General features: G+C 38.7%; 1 protein-coding gene across 8 annotated transcripts in view; it reads left to right on the forward strand.

Moving 5' to 3' along the window:
• The window catches only part of TASP1 (taspase 1), a 656,132-nt gene that overhangs the window by 82,130 nt on the left and 552,468 nt on the right, over nucleotides 1-21,534 (forward strand). For all 8 annotated transcript variants that reach the window (XR_005213130.1, XR_005213131.1, XM_037811849.1 and 5 more), the window contains exon 7: nucleotides 3,232-3,311. Coding sequence is in view for 6 of the 8 variants with exons in the window: in XM_037811849.1 (XP_037667777.1) it covers nucleotides 3,232-3,311 (80 nt within the window). In the remaining 2 variants the exon portion in view is untranslated. The remainder of the gene's footprint in view (nucleotides 1-3,231; nucleotides 3,312-21,534) is intronic.

The following is a 21,534-nucleotide window of genomic DNA, read 5'->3' on the forward strand; positions in this document are numbered from 1 at the left end:
TCTTCTTTATGCTCTTCTAGGGTCTTCTTTATGTCCCTTATATCCTGGGCCATGATCTTCTTGATGTCCTTTAAATCCTTTGCCATGTTTTCATTCCTCGTTTGTAGTTCTTTGATTAATTCTGCCAAGTACTGAGTGTCTTCCGGTATCTTGATTTGTGTGTTTGGAGTTGGATTTTCCATATTGTCTGGTTTTGTCATATACATTAAGATTTTCTGTTGTTTTTGGCCTCTTGGCATTTGTTTTGCTTGATAGGGTTCTTTCAAGTTGTAACAAAAAAAAGGATATCGATCTGAGTTTTCAGAGACACAGTTTGGTGACATACGCTTTCTTTAACTAACCAGCAGATGGCATCTGCGTGTCACCTATACCCCTCAAGTCAGTTCTCCACCTTGTTCCCGCAGTGTGTGGGGAAATGATTCTTGTGGGGTTCAGTTGGAGAACTGAGTTTGGGTGTGTTGCTGGAGCCATCCACCCTGAATGTGGGGCATGTGTATGGGTGGCCAGGGAGAATGGGCAGCTTTAATATTCAAATCCCCCAGGTTCCCGGAGATTCAAGGCCCCCGCAAGAGTCTAAGCCTTCATTTCATTTCAGGCCCAGACCCTCTCTCTCACTGTCCCACAAACCACCAGACTTGGCATAGCGTCCCTGGGTTCTCTGAGCGGGTCCCCCCTCCCAGCTGCGATCCCCCAGGAGCTCAGCCGAGGGAATGCCATGCTACGTCACCAGTGCGCGCTGTCCCTCAAGGGAAGCCCCAGGCTGGTGGGCCATGCAGCAGCTCTCTCAGCCTGAAGCAAAAATGGCCTAATGGGGCATCTCAACTCCCTCCTCCTTGCACAGTTCCTCCTTCCCAGCTCCGGGACAACTGGCGGGGCTCTGGGCTGTCGGCACAACCCTGGGCAGAAGTTTATCCAGCCCTCTGGGGAGCCAGCTGCGAGCCGCGGGGTTTCTTTCAGCTTCTGGATCTCCCCTCTGTTCCCCCAGCCGTGAGGGTATCTGCAGTGGACTATCCTCCAGGCCAGACACCGAGAGGCCGGCCCAGCCCCCTCTTGCTGTATTTTATTGCGTGGTTCCCACTTTTGCAACTGCAGCCGCTCCTGGGGTTTTCCCTTTTTTTTTTCTTTTTAAAAGAGCCAGTCGGTCTCCAAATGCCAAGCCGTGACTTCCCCAGACCGCCACGCGGCTGCGGGTCTTCCAGCCAGCTTACTCACTCATTTCAGGATGCAGACTCCCGGTTTCACCAAGTATACGGCCCCTGTGATACTAGCAGAACTCGTCCAGCTGGTGCATCGCTGTAACCAGTATTCTGGGTCACTTTCTGGTTTATCTAGTGTTTTTCACGGAGGTGTTTTTTGCCCTGTCTCACCTAGCTGCCATCTTAGTTTCTTCCTCCGGATATATTTTGAAGGTAGAATCAGTGGGATTTCTAATGGATTGGAGTGAACCTTGGAGAGTCAGATGAATGTTTGAATTGGTACTGCAATGCATGTTCTTGAAAGTGAGTTTTTTGACAGGTTAGTATAGTTTTTAGCAAAAGCTTGTGTAGTTTTAAAGCATTTAAAAATGATTTCAAATGTAGTTTTATGACATTTCATGTGATGATGTGAAGTATAATATCATTTTTGATACTGAGACAGGTCAGATATTCAGTATTCTTAGCAAGAAAATGGCATCCAGATATTTACTTTCCTATTAATATTTTCAACTGCCTAAAATATTTAAAACTTGATTTCATTTAGAATACAATTTATGAATGATTAAGAAATGAAAAATACCTGAGAATATTTTGTCAAATACCTTTTATTCTGGATACTGGGATTGAACTCAGAAAGAGTACTGGGAGTGCTGAGAATACTAGATTCAGCACCAGACTTTTGTCTTGACCATTTAGTTTACTATTTGGGCATCTTTAACACCTTCACATGAAGAGAAATTATTTCTATATCAAATTCTTTTTCTGGATGAAGGAAAGTGCTAAAATTACCATCAGGACAGCTCAAATTCACATCTAAGTTCCTATGTCAATTATTCTTTCATGTGAACTTTATGTGACAGCTTTTCTTTGCAGTTTCTTTGCAGTGGTCTTCGTTTGGTACCAGAATAGGAAAAACTTTTCTATTGTCGAAACCCTGTAGAATTTTAAAAAGATAGAGATTTGAAGAGGTAAAGTTGTTTTTCCTTGTTGGCTCTCTCTCCTTTCTTTTTTAATGCTCTAACCACCCCCACCCTTATTTATACTGGAGAACTGTGATGGGGCTTAGCCATTCCATTCCTTGTTGGAACCATTTGAATACATTTCTTTGTGTCTACTTCGATTTTGTTTAGGCATTCTGTCACTGGTTTTCTTATTAACAGTTGAATCTTAAGACCTCAATATGTATTACTTTGAGTTTTTAGTATTGCAGTGATCAGAAGAACAGAAGCAAAAATAAGGGAGTGGGGAACTAACACATAGGCACAGGTTCAAGGAGTCATCATTACCTGGCTGAGATCTTTTAAGAAGTTGGCTATGGAAAAATATGAAATGATTGATTGCTATTACTACTTGAGGGTAGTTAATTCTCATGCATGCTATTTGAAATCTTTGAAAGTAAGCCTTGTATAGTACCCACTTATTCACTTTAATATGATAAAACTTGCAGTTTAGAGTATAAAGCCTTACTTTTGGGACATTCTATAGACTCACTAAGTGGCAAACTGATTCTGAGGATTATGTGTATATTTTTGTTACATCAAGACTTAGAAATATAATCATATTTCAGTGGATTTTGGCAACTCTAGATGGTACCCACTCATTTTGGGTGGATTCAGATGTTATACTAGGCAAGAATACCAAATCTGAAGACATTCACTTCAACTTAAGACTCTTAACCTGATTAAATGGCTCTCATTGTGAGACGATCTGAGAACCATATTGATCCAAGAGAAATCTTAATATTTTTTACTTGTAAATCGGTTCTTTTTACTTCTTGTTATGTTGAAGTTTACCAATCTTTACTTGTTAATTACTGAAAATTAAATCATAACATTTCCAATTGTAAAATTTTCTATTGTAAAATTTCTCATTTGGGGAGAGTTTAGTAGAACTTTTGGGCATGTAGTCATCTAATTATTTTCAGGTAAATCTAGATTTATATTTAAATGAAGGACTTTTTTCAGTTGCGTTAACATTTACTTAAATTACTTGGTTGAATATGTAGGAAAATATGACACTGAGTTTTTGTTGTTAGCTTTTTAGTTGGAGAAGGAGCCTACAGATGGGCAGTAGATCATGGGATACCTTCTTGCCCTCCTAACATCATGACCACAAGTGAGTACAAACTTTTCAAAAAGTTAAGCTATATGAGCATATATACCTGAAAATGTTATGCTTCTTTTATTATGACACGTTTAGTAGAGATATTTACGGAACGAAACATATGTGTTGAAATATTTATAGTTAAAAGATACATTAAAAAGTTATTTGACTTTAAGCCACCTTTATATTCCTGAGGGCCCTATTGCCTTCTCTTGCTTTTATAAAATATTACAAAAGGATCCCATTAAAGTAATTACTATTAATAAACCATAATCCACTCCCCAAAAATAGAGAGGAAAGAAAACTTCACCACTGTCCTTGAGCTGAGGAAGGATGTTACAAGTACGGTTGCAAGGGAAGGAAACATAATGATGTGACTACATGAATTAAAATTGAAAAACACTTGTCAAAAACATGACATAGGTATGTACTTTCTTAGTCTATGAAGAGGTTTTACAAATGTGAAAAAATGCACAAATACAAGTAATACCCTAATAGAAAAATAGGCAAAGTCATAACTAGACAGTGTAACATAACTAAGTAAGGAAATTCAAATTAAAATGAGTACATTAAATGTGTTCTGTTTTCATTTGTGAAAGAGTTAAAAACTATATTACTACTGGCAAGTGTGTAGTAAAATGGACATGGTGCATTGTAGGTACAAATGTATATTGGCAGAGTTTTGGAGCACAGCTAAGAAATATAGATCCTTCCTTCTAGGAACCTCTCATTGGAAATATAAACAAAAATTTATGTCCTTAGTGAGCATTGTTAGTAATATAAAATTTTTTGATGAAACATATGACCAACACAGAAGAATGTTAGGTAAATAAGTTGTCATATATTCTTATAGTGAAAAGTTACGAGGTGACTAGAAATTGTTATGAACACTAATACCTGATAATAATTAAATCTAATAATGAGACATAACTGAAAATGAGATTGTGAAAATTTATACATATGTGTGTATTATACTTCTATCTTAAAAGAGAAATCTTAGCTATTATTTATGCATAGAATATTTAAAAATATGTACTACTTGTTTTTGAAATTAAATTTTTGTATTTGTTAAAGTAGTAATCTATGAATATAGTCAAGTGGGAAAGTGAGGAACCATTAGCTCCAAGGAAAACAAATTGTATAAGAAAGAAAATGATTATATTTCATAGCAAGTATATAATATGTTCAACTCTTAATATTATATTCAAAATAGCGTAAACAGTGAATATTAATGTAGCTGAAAGTTATAGGGCAGTTGAAGGGAAAATAAATGTGTATATAGCAGAGAAGCAGACTGTATAAGAGATCTAAATTTTCATAGTCCCCGTCACTAATTCTGCCTTAAAATCTTTCCAGTGGAAAGAGTTCCTCTATCAGGTGAACAAATCTGGTCGTCTGTAAGTTACATTTAGTTTTTTCTTTTTGGAGATGCCCACTTGCAACCCTCTGTCTTCCTCTAGTCTAGAGTGAGTGCTCATTATTAGGCCTGCTGCAATTCTAGTGGTATATTTTTTCTCTTTGAAAGAAAACTCTTAAGGTCTTTCTGAGTCCCGTATTCTGATTATAACAATGAAGCTCCCCTGGCTGAGTCCTTTTTTTGTTCATTGTACTGGTTCCTCGTGATGTCCTTTCAATCTGGAAAATTCATGTGTTTCAGTTTGGGGAAAATTTTAAAAGATGTGTAATAATTTCTTCTCCTTTATTTTCACTTTTCTGTTTTTCTAATTAGATGTTGGCTCTTTTGTTCTGATCCCCTGTATCTTTGTAAAAAATTATTTTTCTCCTTTATTTTCATTTCTATCTTTTGTCCTACTTTCTGGGAAATTTTCTCGATTTTAGCTCCCAAACCTCTACTTCTGTTGGAGTTTTGATTTCGATTTTCATAAATTTAATTTCTAGAGATCCTCATTCCTCCCTCCCCTTCCATCTCTTCCTTCTTCCCTCCTTCCCTGCCTCCCTCCCTTCCTCGCTGCCTCTGTCCCTCCCTCCTTTCTCCCTCCCCGCCCCCTTTTCCTACCCTTGTTTCATGATCACAGTATTTTTTCATATCTCTTTTAGGATATTAAGGTTTAAAATTTGTTCTTATCTGCTGTTTCTGCTTCCTTTGTTTTACTTTATTTTTCCAGTCTGCTTGGAATACATGTTAGCACATTTCTTCAACTATCTTGTGATGCTCTGCTAATTTCATATTAATGAGTGAGGCACTTCAAAGCCATTTAGAAGCTTTGTGTGTGCGTGCATGGGTCTTGCTGGCTTCATAGTATGTACTGTGATCAGGTATTTTTGTTCTGAACTCCCAGGTGTTCTCCCAAGGAAATCAAATGTTAATAGGTTTTTCTTTTGTTAGGGCAATAACCAGTATGTTGGTTATAGAACAAGGGCAGGAGTTGGAGGTTTCCTCTTTCAGACTTTCTGCATGTTCCTTATAGACAATCTCTGCCAGTCCTATTTTTTTTAATAATTGTATTTTTTATTGTAGAATATATATACATATAAGTGATAACTTTCCAAGTACAATTCCACAGTTTATTTCCTTGTTGTGAAATATAGCTTATGCAAAAGGTGATAACTTTCAAATGACAGTTTAATAAGTAGCTGTAGAACAAATTTCCAGCTATTCTCATATCCTAGCAACCAAGAAGAAGATAATTATATACAGATTCAGCATTCACAATCCTCTGCCAAACTCCATGTGGTCTATTGCCAACCCTTCCTCTAGTCTAATTACCCTCCTGATCCCAAGGGATGTCTGGGCAGTGACCACCCAACTTGTTCATATTTAAAAGGGGTGTCAACATTATGGGAAAAGGGGACACATCTGGTTAATGCTCTTGAAGAGGCTGTCGCCTCTTAGCTGGGATGGGAGTTCTCTGGAGGATTTGTTTCTGAAGAATAAACTTAGTGAGTGAAGAACTATAGGTGGGCCTAGCCTCTCCCTTACAACCATAAATTTCACCAGAGCAAGCCTCAAGATCTAGGGCTTAACTTATAAAGTAGGGGCTTCCTGAGTTCACATAGCATATCCATGATAATCCATCCCTGTCTCATATTATCACTTAGTTGGTACAGTCCTTATCATTCTCCATTTTAAATAATTCTCATGACCCAAACACTTTGTAGCTCTTTTCAGCCCTTAAATATTTGTCCCTAGTATTTGTATGGTACTAGTATGGTATTCCTATTAATTATAGACCCCAGTATGCAATAGGTGGATTTTTTTCCCCTATACTGTTCTGTTGTCAACTCTCTGTACTAGTGTTAGATATTAGAAGTATATCATGCAAACACCTGTCTATATTTGTAGTGCTGATCTGTGGGATACATGCCTTTAAACAACCCCTTTCAACCCTGTTCACCTTCAATACAGCTCTAATACTTATGATCCCATTAACAAACAATCATCACCCCTATCCTTTTCCATACCTTTGCATTCACCATCATCAACATAGCTGAACATATTGGATTATCATTACCCCTTTACTAGCTTCTATCACTAGGTCCTCAATAGTCTACATTATAAGACATTGATTTTACATTGTTCAGGGAGTTCAGAGAAGTGGTAGCATTCAATATCCCTCCTTTTGTGTCTGACTTATTTCACTGAGCATTATATTTTCAAGGTTATCCATGTTGCCATATATTTTAAGACCTTGTTCTTTCTTACTGCTGCATAGTGTTTCATTGTATTTGTATACCGTATTTTGTTTATCTACTCATCTGTTGAAGGACACTTGGAAAGTTCCCATCTCTTGGCAATTGTGAACAGTCCTGCTATGATACATTGGTGTACAGATGTCTGTTCTTGTCATTGCTTTCAAATCTTCTGGGTATATACAAAGAAGTGAAATTGCTGGATCATAGGGTAATTCATTTGTCTAGTTTTCTGAGAAACCGCTAAACTATCTTCCATAGTGGCTGTATCCTTATACTTTCCCACCGGCATTGGATAAGAGTTTCAATTTCTCCACATCCTCTTCAACATTTATTGTTTCCTGTTTGTTTAATGGCAGTCATTCTTATTGGTGTGAGATGGTATCTTATTGTGGTTTTGATTTGTGTTTCCCGAATAGCTAGTGAAGATAAACGTTTTTTATGTGTTTTTTAGCCATTTTTATTTCTTCTTCAGAAAAATACCTTTTCATATCTTTTGCCCATTTTATAATTGGGCTGTTTGTACTATTGTTGTTGAGCTCTAGGATTTCTTTATAGATGGAGGGTATCAGTCTGTTACCAGATATATAGTTTCCAAATATTTTTGCCCATTGAGTTGGCTGCCTCTTCACCTTTTTGACAGTTTTTTGAGACACCAGAAGCATTTGATTTTGAGGAGTTCAGTTTATCTAGTTTTTCTTTTGTTGATTGTCCTTTGGGTGTAAGGTCTAAGAAGCTACCTCTTAATACTAGGTCCTGAAGATGTGTCCCTGTATTATCTTCCAAGCATTTTATTGTGCTCTTTTTTAAAAATGCAGTTTTATTAAGATATATTCACATATCAATACAGTCATCTGTGGTGTACAATGAGCTGTTCACAGTACCATCATATAGTACATTTTGAACATTTTCCTTATACCAGAAAAAGTAAAAATAAGAATAAAAAATAAAAGTAAAAAAGAACACCCAAATCATCCCCCCCATCACACCCTATTTTTCATTTAGTTTTTGTCCCCATTATTCTGCTCATCCATCCATACACTGGATAACGGGAGTGTGATCCACAAGGTTTTCACAATCACACTGTCACCCATTGTAAGCTACATTGTTATACAATTGTCTTCAAGAGACAAGGCTACTGGGTTGGAGTTTGGTAGTTTCAGGTATTTACTAATAGCTATCCCAATACATTAAAACCTAAAAAGAGTTATCTATTTAGTACATAAGAATGTCCCTCTTGACTCCATTTGAAATCTCTCAGCGACTAAAACTATTTCATTTCATTTTGCATCCCCCTTTTGGTCAAGAAGTTGTTCTCAATCCCATGATGCTGGGTCCACATTCATCCCTGGGAGTCATATCCTGTGTTGCCAGGGAGATTTATACCCCTTGGAGTCAGGTGCCACGTAGTGGGGAGGGCAGTGAGTTCACCTGCCGTATTGGCTTAGATAGAGAGAGAGAGAGGGCCACATCTGAGCAACAAAGAGGTACTCAGGGGAAACTCTTGGGCACAATTAGAAGCAGGTTTAGCCTCTTCTTTGCAGTAAAGAGTTTCATAAGGGCAAGCCCAGAGTTATAGGATTTGGCATAACAAACCGTCAGTCCTCAGTGTTTGTGAGAACATCAGTAACAATCCAGGTGAGGAAGTCCAACACTTCTGCATTTTCCCTCAGCTCCTCAGGGGCCCCCTGCATATATATTTTTATTCTCTGCCCAAATTACTTTGGGATGTGTCACTATTTCGCACTAACCTATACCAACCTACCATATCTCACCTCCTATTCAAAGTTCCGTGTAATTATGGTGTTTGAACAAGCTATAGAAGTTGTATTGTTTAGAAAATATAGATCCTGCACCAAATAAATATCTCTTCTCTTGGTCTCACATGGAAGTTAAAGTTTTAAAACACAGTCAGTTTTTATCTTTACCCTTTGGCACGATTTGCCCTAGTCCTAACCAGATCTGCTTCATTCATATCTCTAATTGAAGTCTGGGGTCTTTCTCAGCTTTTTTTTTTTAACAGTTGCTATATGCGCTGATACTGACATTCATATCTGCTGAGTTCCAGCTCAGAGTTTCAGGTGTCACACAGATACCCAACATTCCAGAGACTGATCAGGTTATACACAAAGGGTTCACCATCTCAGAGTTTGAAGATATGTGCTGTTTCTTATATTGAGGTCTTTGATCAACTTTGAGTTAATTTTTGTATAGGGTGTGAGGTAGGGGTCCTCTTTCATGATTTTAGTTATGGATATCTAGTGCTCCTGGTCTCATTTGTTGAAGAGACTGTTCTGTCCCAGTTCTGTGGATTTGGGGGCCTTATCAAAAAGTAGTCAACCATAGATCTGGGGGTTCTATTTCTAAACTCTCAATTTGATTCCATTGATCATTATGTCTATCTTTGTGCCAATACCATGCTGTTTTGACCACTGTGGCTTTATAGTAGGCTTCAAATTTTGGAAGTATAAGGCCTCCCACTTTGTTCTTCTTTTTTTTAGGATGTTTTTGGCAATTCAAGGCCAATTTACCTTCCAAGTAAATTTGATAACTAACTTTTCCAAGTCTGCAAAGTAGGTTGTGGGATTTTGATTGGAATTGTGTCGAATCTGTAGAACTGTTTAGGTAGAATTGACATCTTAATGATGTTTAGTCTTCCTGTCCATGAGCATGAAATATTTTTCCACCTATTTAGCTCCTTTTTTAATTCTTTTGGTAAGGTTTTGTAATTTTCTATGTAGGGGTCTTTTGTGTCCTTGGTTAAGTTTATTCCTAGGTACTTGATTTTTTTAGTTGCTATGGTGAATGGAAATTTTTTTGATTGCCTCTTCAGTTAGGTCATTACTGGTGTATATGAACAGTACTGCCTTATGGGCATTAATCTCATTCCTCTACTCTGCTGAATTTTTTTATTAGCTCAAGTAGCTTTGTCGTTAAATTCTCAGGATTTTTAAAATATAAGATCATACCATCTGCAAATAATGATAGTTTTACTTCTTCCTTTCCAATTTAGATACCCTTTTTTTTTTGTCTTGGCAAATTGCTCTGGCTAGAACTTCTAGCACAATGTTGAATAATAGCAGTGACAGTGGGCATCCTTGTCTCATTCCTGATCTTGGCAGGAAGTCTTTCAGCCTCTCACTGTTGAGTACTATGCTGACTCTGGGTTTTTCATGTATGCCCTTTATCATATTGAGGAAGGTTCCTTTAATTCCTGCCTTTTGAAGTGTTTTTATCAAAAGGGGATGTTGAATTTTGTCAAATGCTTTTTCAGAGTCTATTGAGATGATCATTTGATTTTTTCCTTTCGATTTTTTTATTTGTTGTGTTACATTACTTGGTTTTCTTATGCTGAAACACCCTTGTGTGCCAGGAATGAACCCCATTTGGTCATGGTGTATAATTCTTTCAGTGTGCCTTTGGATTCAGTTTCCAAGTGTTTTGTTTAGGATTTTTGCATCTATATTCATTAGGGATATTGGCCGATAGTTTTCTTTTTTTGTAGTATCTTTATCTGGTTTTGGTTTCAGAGTGATATTAGCTTCATGAAATGAGTTATGTAGTGTTCCTTTTTCTTCAATTTTTTGAAAGAGGTTGAGCAGAAATGGTGTCAATTCTTTTTGGAAAGTTTGGTAAAAATTCCCCTGTGAAGCCTTCTGGCCCTGGGCTTTTTTGTAAGTAGTTTTTTTTTGTTTTTGTTTTGTTTTTTTGTTTTTAAATCATTCTGTTTTATTGCTGAATAATATTCCATTGTATGTATATACCACATTTTGTTTATACATTCCTCTGTTTATGCATGTGATGGATTTGACATGCCATCATCCTTTCTGTTTTTTTATCTTTCTTAAACTGTTTATTTTGAAATAACTTTAGACATTTAGGACAGTGGCAAAAATAATGCAAATCCCATACAGAGAACTCCAGCATACCCCCACATCTCCAGAAACCTGGATATACCGATTTTAACGTTTTGCCACCTTTGCCATATCATTCTATCATCTATCTCTCTCCCTCTGTCTCTCTCTCCTTTGACCATTGATAGCACATAATACTTCCATGTATATTTCTTTTCTTTTTTTTTTAATGCATTTTTTTTGAGGTATATTCACGTACCATCAGTCATCCAAAGTATACAATCAGTTGTTCACAATATCATCATATACTGGTGCATTCATAACCACAATTGATTTTTTAAACATTTTCATTACTCCAAAAAATAAAAATAAATACAAGAATAAGAATAAAATTAAAAGTAAAGAGGAATACCCAAAACTTCTCATTCTCCTTTTCCTCCCCATATTATTCATTTACTTTTTGTTCCCCTTTTTTCTACTCATCTGTCCATACACTGGATAAAGGGAGCATGAGCCACAAGGTTTTCACAGTCAGATAGTCACACCATATAAGCTGAATAGTTATATGATCATCTTTAAGAATCAAGGATATTGGATTGGAGTTCAACATTTTCAGGTATTTCCTTCTAGCTATTCTAATACCCTAAAATCTAAAAACATATCTTTGTAACACGTAAGAATAAACTCAAGAATGACCTCTCAGCTCCATTTGAAATCTCTCAGCCACTGAAACTTTATTTTGTTTCATTTCACTTCCCTGTTTTAGTCAGGAAGGTTTTCTCATTCCCATGATACCAGGCCCAGGCTCATCCTTGGGAGTCATGTCCCACATTGCCAGGAAGATTTAAACCCTTGGGAGTCGTGTCCCACATAGTGGGGAGAGCAGTGAATTTACCTGCTGGAGTGAGCTGAGAGAGAGAATGGCCACATCTGAGCAACAAAAGAGGTTCTCTGGGGGTGACTCTTAGGCACAATTTTAAATAGGCTTAGCCTCTCCTTTGCAGTAACAAACTTCATAAGGGCAAGCCCCATGATCGAAGGCTTGGCTATCTAAATTGGTAGTTCTCAATGCTGGCAAGAATATCAGGAATTCCCCAAGTGAGGAAGTTTAATATTTCCACATTTTCCCCCAGTCTCTCATGGGGGTTTTTCAAATGCTTTTATTCTCTGCCCAAATTACTCTGGGATGCATTGGGGTTTCACACTAATCTGTACATACCAACCAGATCTCACCCCCTATTCAAGGTTCCATGTAATTATGGTGTTTGGATAAACTGACCATACAATTTAACTTACATAGCATGCTACAGAAAATATAGATTTTCAAGTCCATTTCATTCATATCTCTAATTGAAGTCTGATATCTTTTTTCAGCTTCTTTAACATTTGCTGTATGGGTTAATACTGACATTCATAGCTGCTGAACTCTGGCTCTGAGTGTCACGTATCACACAGAAATCTGAATGAAGTTTCAGGGATAGACCAGGTTATACCCAAACTGCTCAGAATCTCAGAATTTAGGCATGTCTGTTACAACTCATGAATAGATGTGAGTGTTGTAAGAGCTTACAATCTAGGAACCTTACCATAAACCTTCTTCTGATAACCTATGCTCTCAGATTCAATTCTCAGAGTTTGTACATTATAGTTAGAACATATTAATGAGGCGTTATAATATTTGTCTTTTCAATTCTGGCTTATTTCACTCAACGTACTGTCCTCAAGGTCCATTCACCTAGGTACATACCTCACAACTTCATTTCTTCTTGCCGCTGCTCAATATTCCATGTATACACCACAGTTGACCATTCTGTTTATCAGTCGATATACCCTTCGTCTACCTCCATCCATTGCGAATCATGAATATGGCTGCCATAAACACGAGTGTGCAATTTCTGCTCATGTCTGTATTCTCAGTTCTTCCAAGTATGTACACAATAATGGGGTTGTAGGACCATATGGCAACCCCAAAGTTAGCTTCCTGTGGAACCACCATGCTGCCCTCCAGCTGGGCTGTGCCATTCTACTTCCCTATCAACAGGGAATAGGTGTATCTCTCTCCATGTTTTCTCCAGCACATATATACCTCTGTTTATTTTTTAAACAGTTTTATTCACACACCATACAATCCATCCTAAGTAAACAATCACTGATTTCCAGTATAATCACATAATTATGTGTTCACCACACAATCTATTTGAGGACATTTCCATTTCTTCTGCAAAGGAAGAGGAAAAGAAGAAAACAAAATGAAGAATGAAAATATAAAAGATAAAAGAAAAATTGAAATAAAATGCAATGCAGGTCCAGGCCTAAGATGGCGACTAGGTGAGACAAAGGAAAAAACACTTCCGTGGAAAACACTAGATAAAAAACCAGAAAGGACCCAGAACACTACTTCCAAAGTAGCATCCGCTGGACAAGTTCTGCTAAAGCCACAGGGAACGTGCTTTTGGCAAAACCAGGAGTCTGCATTCTGAAACGAGTGAGGGAGTAGGCTGAATCCCTTGGCCATGCTGCACTGGGGGAAAATGGTGGGCTGGACTTTTAAAAAATATATATTTATACATACATACATATATATATATATATATTAAAGAAGCCCGGGAACAGCTGCAGATAAGACGGGAGTGGTCTGGACTAATGCCTTGGTGTCTGGGGTGGAGGATACCCCTTCCCACACCCACTGCTGATTGTCTCAGGTCCAGGGAAACAAAGGGGGGACGCGCGGCTTGCAGCCGTCTCCCCAGCGGTCGGGGCTGCTCCTGCCCGGTGCAAGCACATGGCGTAGAGCCCAGCCGAGAAACCCAGCCGCATGACCATCTCCCTGGCGGGCGGGGCTGCTCCTGCCTGGGGTGAGCACACAGCGTAGATCCCAGCCGAGAAACCCAGCCCCGTGGCCGTCTCCCCGGTGGGCGGGGCTGCTCCTGCCCGGGGCGAGCACACGGCGCAGGGCCCAGCCAAGAGGCCCAGCCTCCCAGCCGTCACCCCGGTGGGCGGGGCTGCTCCTGCCCGGGGTAAGCACACAGTGCGGAGCCCAGCCAAGAAACCCAGCCTCCCAGCTGTCGCCCCAGCAGGTGGGGCTGCTCCTGCCTGGCTGAACACACAGCACAGAGCCCAGCCGAGAAACCCAGCCTGACAGGGAGTCTTTCCCGCAGCATCACTCACACGACACAATATCGGCCTTGGACAGTGGCCTTGAATACACCCACGGCTGATTGTCCCGGAGCTGGGAGAGCGGAGCTGTGCGGAAAGGGGGAAGTTAACGCGTCCTATTCAACCATCTTTGAAGCGGGCTGGGAACGCCCCTACACAGCCCGGCGGCCCAGGGCTTCTGTGGAGGCCGGTGCTCACTTGTGACGTGGCACGCCCCCCCCCCCCCAAACAGAGGTCCTGGAAAAACACAGCAGGGAGTGGGGAACTGCTCGGAAATCCCAGGGAACCTACGCCAATACCAAGGACTTTTGTGTCAGCGGCAGAGAACAGCCTTAAATCTCTGGGAACACCTGGGAGATTTGATTGTTAAACCTGCCCTTCCTCCCTAACCACTCAGGCACACGCCCCTCATTGGGGGCAGACAGCACTGACAACACACCCAAATTAAGTGCACCAATTGGACCCCAAAAGAATCAGATCCCCACATAACCACAAAGTTGGGGAGAACTGGACTTGAGGGGAATAAGTGACTCACAGACGCCATCTTCTGGTTAGTTAGAGAAAGTGTATGTCACCAAGCTGCAATTCTAACAAATTAAAGACTCACAGATGCCATCTGCTGGTTAGTAAGAGAAAGCGTGCGTCACCAAACTGTCTCTCTGAAAAATTAGATCGATATCCCCCCCCCTTTTTTTGATACAACTTGAAAGAACCCTATCAAGCAAAACAAATGCCAAGAGGCCAAAAACAACAGAAAATCTTAACGCAATTCACCACATACAAAGAAACAATATAAGACTAAGTAGTGACTACTCAGCGGCCACCATGGAGGCGAGAAGGCAGTGGCATGACATATTTAAAATTCTGAGAGAGAAAAATTTCTAACCAAGAATATTTTATGCAGCAAAACTCTCCTTCAAATTTGGGGGAGAGCTTAAATTTTTCACAGACAAACAAATGCTGAGAGACTTTGCCAATAAAAGACCTGCCCTATTTCAGATTCTAAAGGAAGCCTTACCAACAGAGAGACAAAGAAAGGAGAAAGAGATATAGAGAATTTTAACAGACATATATAGTACCTTACATCCCAAATCACCAGGACACTCATTTTTCTCCAGTGATCACAGATCTTTCTCCAGAAGGGACCATAAACTGGGACATAAAACAAGCCTCAAGAAATTAAAAAAAAAAAAAATGAATATACTCAAAAGACATTCTCCAAACACAATGGAATACAAATAGAAGTCAATAATTTTTGAACTATAACTCCACTGTTTACTTCCTTCATGATAAAAAATACACAAACCCTAAGGACGAATCAGTGGTTTTGAACTTGATGTAAAATATGTAATTTTAGACAACTATGTAAAGGTGGGGGAATGAAGGAGTATAGGAACATAGTTTATGTGCCCTATTGAAATGAAAGTGGTATCAAAGAAAAACAAGATTATTATGGATTTAAGAGGTTAATTTTAAGCCCCACAGTAAACACAAAAGAAATTATCAGAGAATATAACCATAGAGATGAAAAGTAGAGTTTGGGTTAAGAGAAATGGGGGAAGGGGCAATGGGGAGTTAAGAAAGGAGTGTAAGGTTGCTGTTTGAGGTGAAGGGAAATTTCTAGTAATGGATGGTGGGAAAGAGCATAACATCATTCTAAATGTGATTAATCCCACTAATGGAAGGCTAGGGAGGGTGTGGATTGGGAAGATTTAGGCTGTATATATGTTTCCACAATTGAAAAAAGAAAAAAAAGAGTCAGTCTAACTAGATGACAATTGAATGCTAAGGATGAACTTGGATGTGATTGGAGGGTGGAGGACAGGTGGCTCGAAGGGACACAGTTGAGACATAAGGAAAAGGAAATACATAATGTAAGCATTGTATCATTGTTGAATCTCTTATACTTAGCTGTGCTTAATGGAATTACATAAAAGAATGTTCTTGTTCATGGGAAGTACATACGTGAATTATAGTGTATGTTCAAGGAGGTTTGCAACTAACTCTCATGTTCAGAAGACAGAGAAATATATGATGGATGATAGGGAGGGAGGGAGGGAGGGAAAGAAATAGTGATGTGACAGCATGTTAAAGTTGGTGGATTGAGCTATCAGGGGAGGGGATCAGGGTGTGATGGAATTCTGTGTATGGGGCTAGTATTGTTTTTGCAACTATTCATGTAAGTTTGAATTTATCTCAAAATAAATAAATAAATTTAAAAAAAAATACAATGCAAAGGTCAGACAACAGCACCACCATCAAGAATCCCATATCTCTCCTTTATATCCCCCCTTATAGACATTCAGCTTTGTTACAATTAATGGAAGCATCTTACAGTGTCACCATTAACTATAGACTCTAGTTTGTATTGATTGTATTTTTCTCCTATACCATCCCATTTTCAATACCTTGCAATGTTGACTTTCGTTTGTTCTCCCTCATTTAAAAACATTCTTGTATCTGTTCATTTACTCACCATCACTGACCACTCTTGGTTTTGCTAAGTTATACAATCCCAGTCTTTATCTCCTTTCTTTCCTTCTGGTGTCATACATGCCCCTAGTCTTCCTCTTTCAACTGTACTCATGCTCATCTTTGTTCAGAATACTTAAAATATTGTGCTGCCATCACACACTATTATGCTATCTATTCCATTTCTGGATTTATACAGTCAATTGTGTTGAACTTCTGTGCTCCTTCAGCCTTAAATGTCTGATGTCTAACCTCTTTCTGTCTACTGATAACCTGTGATCTCAACTCAAATTTTGCTCATCAATATTCGTTCATATTAGTGAGACCATACAGTATCTGTCCTTTTGTTTCTGGCCAATTTCACGCAATGTAATATCTACTGTCTACCATTTTGTCTTTTAGATTTTATATGGCAAATCCCTATTGTATTTTTATTTTTTTCCCCCTCTCTGTTTTTACCCTTACTGATTTTCTTCATTTCTACACTCTTCTCCACACCTCTCTCTTCTGTCTTTTCCTATCTGCCTGTAGTGCCGCCTTTAGTATTTTTGGCAGAGCAGGTGTCTTGTTCACAAACTCTCTCAGTGTCTGTTTGTCTGAAAATATTTTAAATTCTCCCTCATTTTTGAAGGACAGTTTTGCTGGTTATAGAATTCTTGGTTAGTATTTTTTCTCTTTCAGTGTCTTAAATGTATCATGCCACTGCCTTCTCGCCTCCATGGTTTCTGCTGAGAAATCCACACATAGTTTTATCAAGCTTCCTTTGTATGTGATGCATCGCTTTTCTCTTGCTGCTTTCAGAATTCTCTCGTTGTCTTTGACATTTGATAATCTGATTATTAAGTGTCTTGACATAGGTCTGCATGGAACTATTCTGTATTGGGCACCTGCGTTTCTTGGATCTGTAATTTTATGTCTTTCATAATAGATGGGAAATTTTCAGTGATTATTTCCTCCATTATTCTTTCTGCCCCTTTCCCCTTTTCTTCTCTTTCTGGGACACCCATGATACATATATTTGTGCACTTCATATTGTCATTCCATTCCCTGAGACCCTGCTCATATTTTTCCATTGTTTTCCCTATCTGTTCTTTTGTGTGTAGAATTTCAGATGCCTGTCCTCTAGTCCATGAATCGTTTCTCTTGCTTCTTCAAGTCTGCTGTTGTATGTCGCCATTGTGTTTTTAATCTCTTCTGTTGTGCCTCATTCGCATAATTTCTGCCTGTGTTTTTAGACTTTTGAGTTCTTCCTTATATTTGCCCAATGTTTTCTTTATATCCTTCATCTCTTTTTCCATATCTTCCATCAACTTGATTTGATTTTTGAATTGATTTAGCATATTTGTTTGAAGATCTTTAATTAGTTGTTTCAACTCCTGTATCTCATTTGACATGTAAGTTTGTTCCTTTGACTGGGCCATATCTTTGTTTTTCCCCTCTAGGTTTCCCTTAATATGATTCATAATTTTTTGTTGTCTAGGTATCTGGTTTCCCTGATTACCCCAATCAGATTTTCCCAGACCGGTTGGGCCCTGGTCTCAGGAGGGTGTAATGTGTATCAGGTTTCCATGAAGATGATCCCCAGCAGGTTGTCAGACTTTAGTGTGAGGCCTCTAGACCCTGTGTTTTTCCTACCCTTCCCAGCAGGTGGTGTTTTTCAGCCCACAGCTCCCCATCGGCGTAGAGAAGTGTGGTTCCTTTAATTCTCAGTAGACCCTGTCCTGGCCAGGGGCTGAGGGTGACAGAAGCCAAGCTCAAGCTGTTTTTGTTTTTTCTCCTCCAGGCTCTGGAGTCTGAGTTCTCTGAGGGAGGGCAGACAGTTGAGCTGGGCCCTGCCCTGTCTTCTTCTTAAGGAACATAATCCCTTTAGGGAATTATCTTGTACACTTGAGTTTTTCCTTTAACTCTTTGTTTGTCTTAACTCCACCTTTGCCTGGGTCAGTGTTGACTGAAAATGCCTGAGGCTTTCTCTAATGAGCTACTTAGAATGAGAGAAAAAATAAGGAAAAAAAAATAAAAACCCTTTTCAGAGCCAGTCCCCAGCCCTCCAGATCACCAGGCAAGAAACAGAGTTGGTACCTGGTTCTGTGTGCCCCTTTTCTTGGGGCACAGCCCTTTTCTAGTAGTTTGAGCTCAGCCAACTCCAAAAGCCTCCTTTTTAAAATTTATTTATGTACTTTTTTTTTTTCCAGCAGCCCTGCCTTCTCTCTGCTGTTAGAAACCTCTGGATTTCTTTTCTGCTTGCTCTGGGTTTATCTATGCTTGTAGCTTATCCTCAGTAGTCCAAATTTGTTTATGAAAACCGCAGTTGGAGCTCAGTTGAACTACATTCCTGTGCTTCCAGCAGGGGCTGCTTCTTTTCCCCACTTGTTCCAAATCAGCCTGCTGTGCTGATGGGGAAGGATTGCCAGCTCTGCAGTTTGGGGAGCTTTACTTACGGTTCTGTGCTGCCATCTCAGCTGTTCCACCCATTCCAGACTGGTGTACCATGTTGTCTGGTCACAGAAGTCCCCCTAACATTTTTTCTCGATTATTTACTGGTTATTCCTGTCTATTTGCTTGTTTTTCTGGGGGAGTAACTAAATTCCACACCTCGGTATGCTGCCATCTTGCCCCACCTCCTAAACCCGTCTTTATTTCTGTAGGTAGATTTTTGATGAATGGATCTCTTTGCTTATGATTGGTTTGTTGAGGTCTTCTGTTTCTTCTTGGGTCAGTCTATGTTGTTCATATGTTTCCAGAAAATTGTCCATTTCTTGTAAATTGTCTGTCTTGTTAGGATACAATTGTTCATTGTATCCTCTTACAATTTTGTTTTATTATTTTGGGATCTGTCGTAATTATCTCCTTCTCAATTCTGACTCTGTTTATTTGGGTCTTCTCTCTTTTGGACTTTGTTAGTCTAGATAAGGGTCTGTCAATCTTGTTGATCTTCTCAAAGAACCAACTTTTTGTTTTATTTATTCTATTGGTTTTTTTTTTGTTCTCCAGTTCATTTTTCTTTTTTTTTTCTGCTTTAATCTTTGTTATTTCTTTTCTTCTACTTGCTTTAGGGGTGGTTTGCTGACCAGTCTCTAGCCTCTTCAGGTGTTCAGTTAGGTCTTCAGTTTTAGCTCCTTTTTGCTTTTTGCTAAATGTATTTAGAGCTATAAATTTCCCTCTGAGCACCACCTTCACTGCATCCCACAGGTTTTGATATGTTGTGTTCTCGTTTTCCTTCTTCTCTAGGTATTTACCTTTTTCTCTTGCAATTTCTTCTGTGACCGACTGGTTGTTTAGGAGTGTGTTGTTTAGCCTCCATGTTTTTGTGAAAGATCTGGTTCTTTGGTGGTTGTTGATTTCTAGTTGCATTCCATTATGGTCAGAGAATGTGCTTTGAATAATTTCAGCCTTTTAAAAAGTATTAAGACTTGTTTTGTGCCCTTACCATATGATCTATCCTAAAGAATGTACCATGGGCACTAGAGAATAATGTATACTCTGGTACTTTGGGATATAATGATTTATATATGTCTATTAAGTCTAATTCATTTATCATATTACTTAAGGTCTCAATTTCCTTATTGGTTCTCTGTCTGTTGTTCTATCTAGAGAAGAGAGTGGTGTATTAAAGTTTCCTCCTATTACTGTAGATGTGTCTCTGGCTCCCTTCTGTTTAGCCAGTGTTTGTCTCATGTACTTTGGAGCTCCTTGATTGGGTACATCAACATTTATGATTCTTTTTTCTTCTTGGTGAATTGTCCCTTTTGTTAATATATAGTGTTCTTCTTTGTCTCTTGTGACATCTTTGCATTTAAGTCTATTTTGTCCAATAATAGTATAGCTGACCCCAGCTTTCTTTTGCTTGCATTTTGCATAGAATATTTTTTTCCATCCTTTCATTTTAAATCTCTTTGTGTACACGGTCTAAGATGAGTCCCTTGAAACAGTGTATTGATGGGTCATACTTTTTAATCCATTCTACCAGTCTGTCTTTTAATTGGAGAGTTTAGTTAGTTCATATTCAGTTATTATTGTGAAGGGAGTTCTTGAACCCGTCATCTTATCCTTTGGTTTTTAGTTGTTATATCTATTTTTATTCTGTCTCTCTCTCTCTCTCTCTTTTTTTCCTTTAAGTTACCCTTACTAATAACTTTTCTATTTTGTGCCCTTTCCCAGACCTCTCTGTCCTTTCTTTTTTTCTCAGCTGGCGAGAGCTCCCTTTAGTATCTTGCAGGGCAGGTCTCTTGTTAACAAATTCTCTCAGGATTTGTTTATCTGTGAAAATTTTAAGCTCTCCCTCAATTTTAAAGGAGAACTTTGCTCGATAAAGAATTCTTGGCTGGCAGTTTTTCTCTTTCAGAGTCTTAAATATGTCATACCACTGCCTTGCCTCCATGGTGCCCGCTGAGTAGTGAGTGCTTAGTCTTATGTTGTTTCCCTTGTATTTGGTGAATTGCTTTTCTCTTGCTATTTTCTCCTTTTCTTCTGTATTTGGAAATCTGGTCAGAATATATCTTGGTGTTGGTTTATTTGGATTTATTGTATTTGGGGTTTATTGGGCATCTTTGATATGCATATTTATGTCATTTAGAAGGGTTGGGAAGTTTTACCCAACTATGTCTTTTTTATTTTATTTTATTTTATTTTGAAATAAATTCAAAGTTATAGGAACAGTTGCAAAAACAATACAAACCGTATATACAGAACTCCAGCATACCCTGACCCCCCTCCCCTGATACCCTGATCCACCAACTTTAACATGCTGTCACACCTCCATTTTTTTCTTTCCCTCCCTCCCTCCCTATCTATCATACATCACCTATTGCTCTGTCTTCTGAACATATGAGAGCAAGCTGCACACATCCTTGAATAAACACTATAATTCACATATACAATTCCCATGAACAAGAACATTCTTTTATGCAATCCCATTAAGCGCAGCTAAGAAGTTCAAGAAATTCAACATTGATACAAAGCTTACATTCTATATTTCCTTTTTTTTTTTTTTTTTTTTTTTTATATGTCTCAACTGTGTCCCTTTGAGCCTCTTATCCTCCATCCTCAGATCACATCCAGGATCATCCTTGGCGTTCAACTGGCATCTATTTAGACTGTCTTTT

This window comes from Choloepus didactylus, chromosome 19 (genome assembly GCF_015220235.1).
Source record: "Choloepus didactylus isolate mChoDid1 chromosome 19, mChoDid1.pri, whole genome shotgun sequence".
NCBI classification, from domain to species: domain Eukaryota; kingdom Metazoa; phylum Chordata; class Mammalia; order Pilosa; family Megalonychidae; genus Choloepus; species Choloepus didactylus.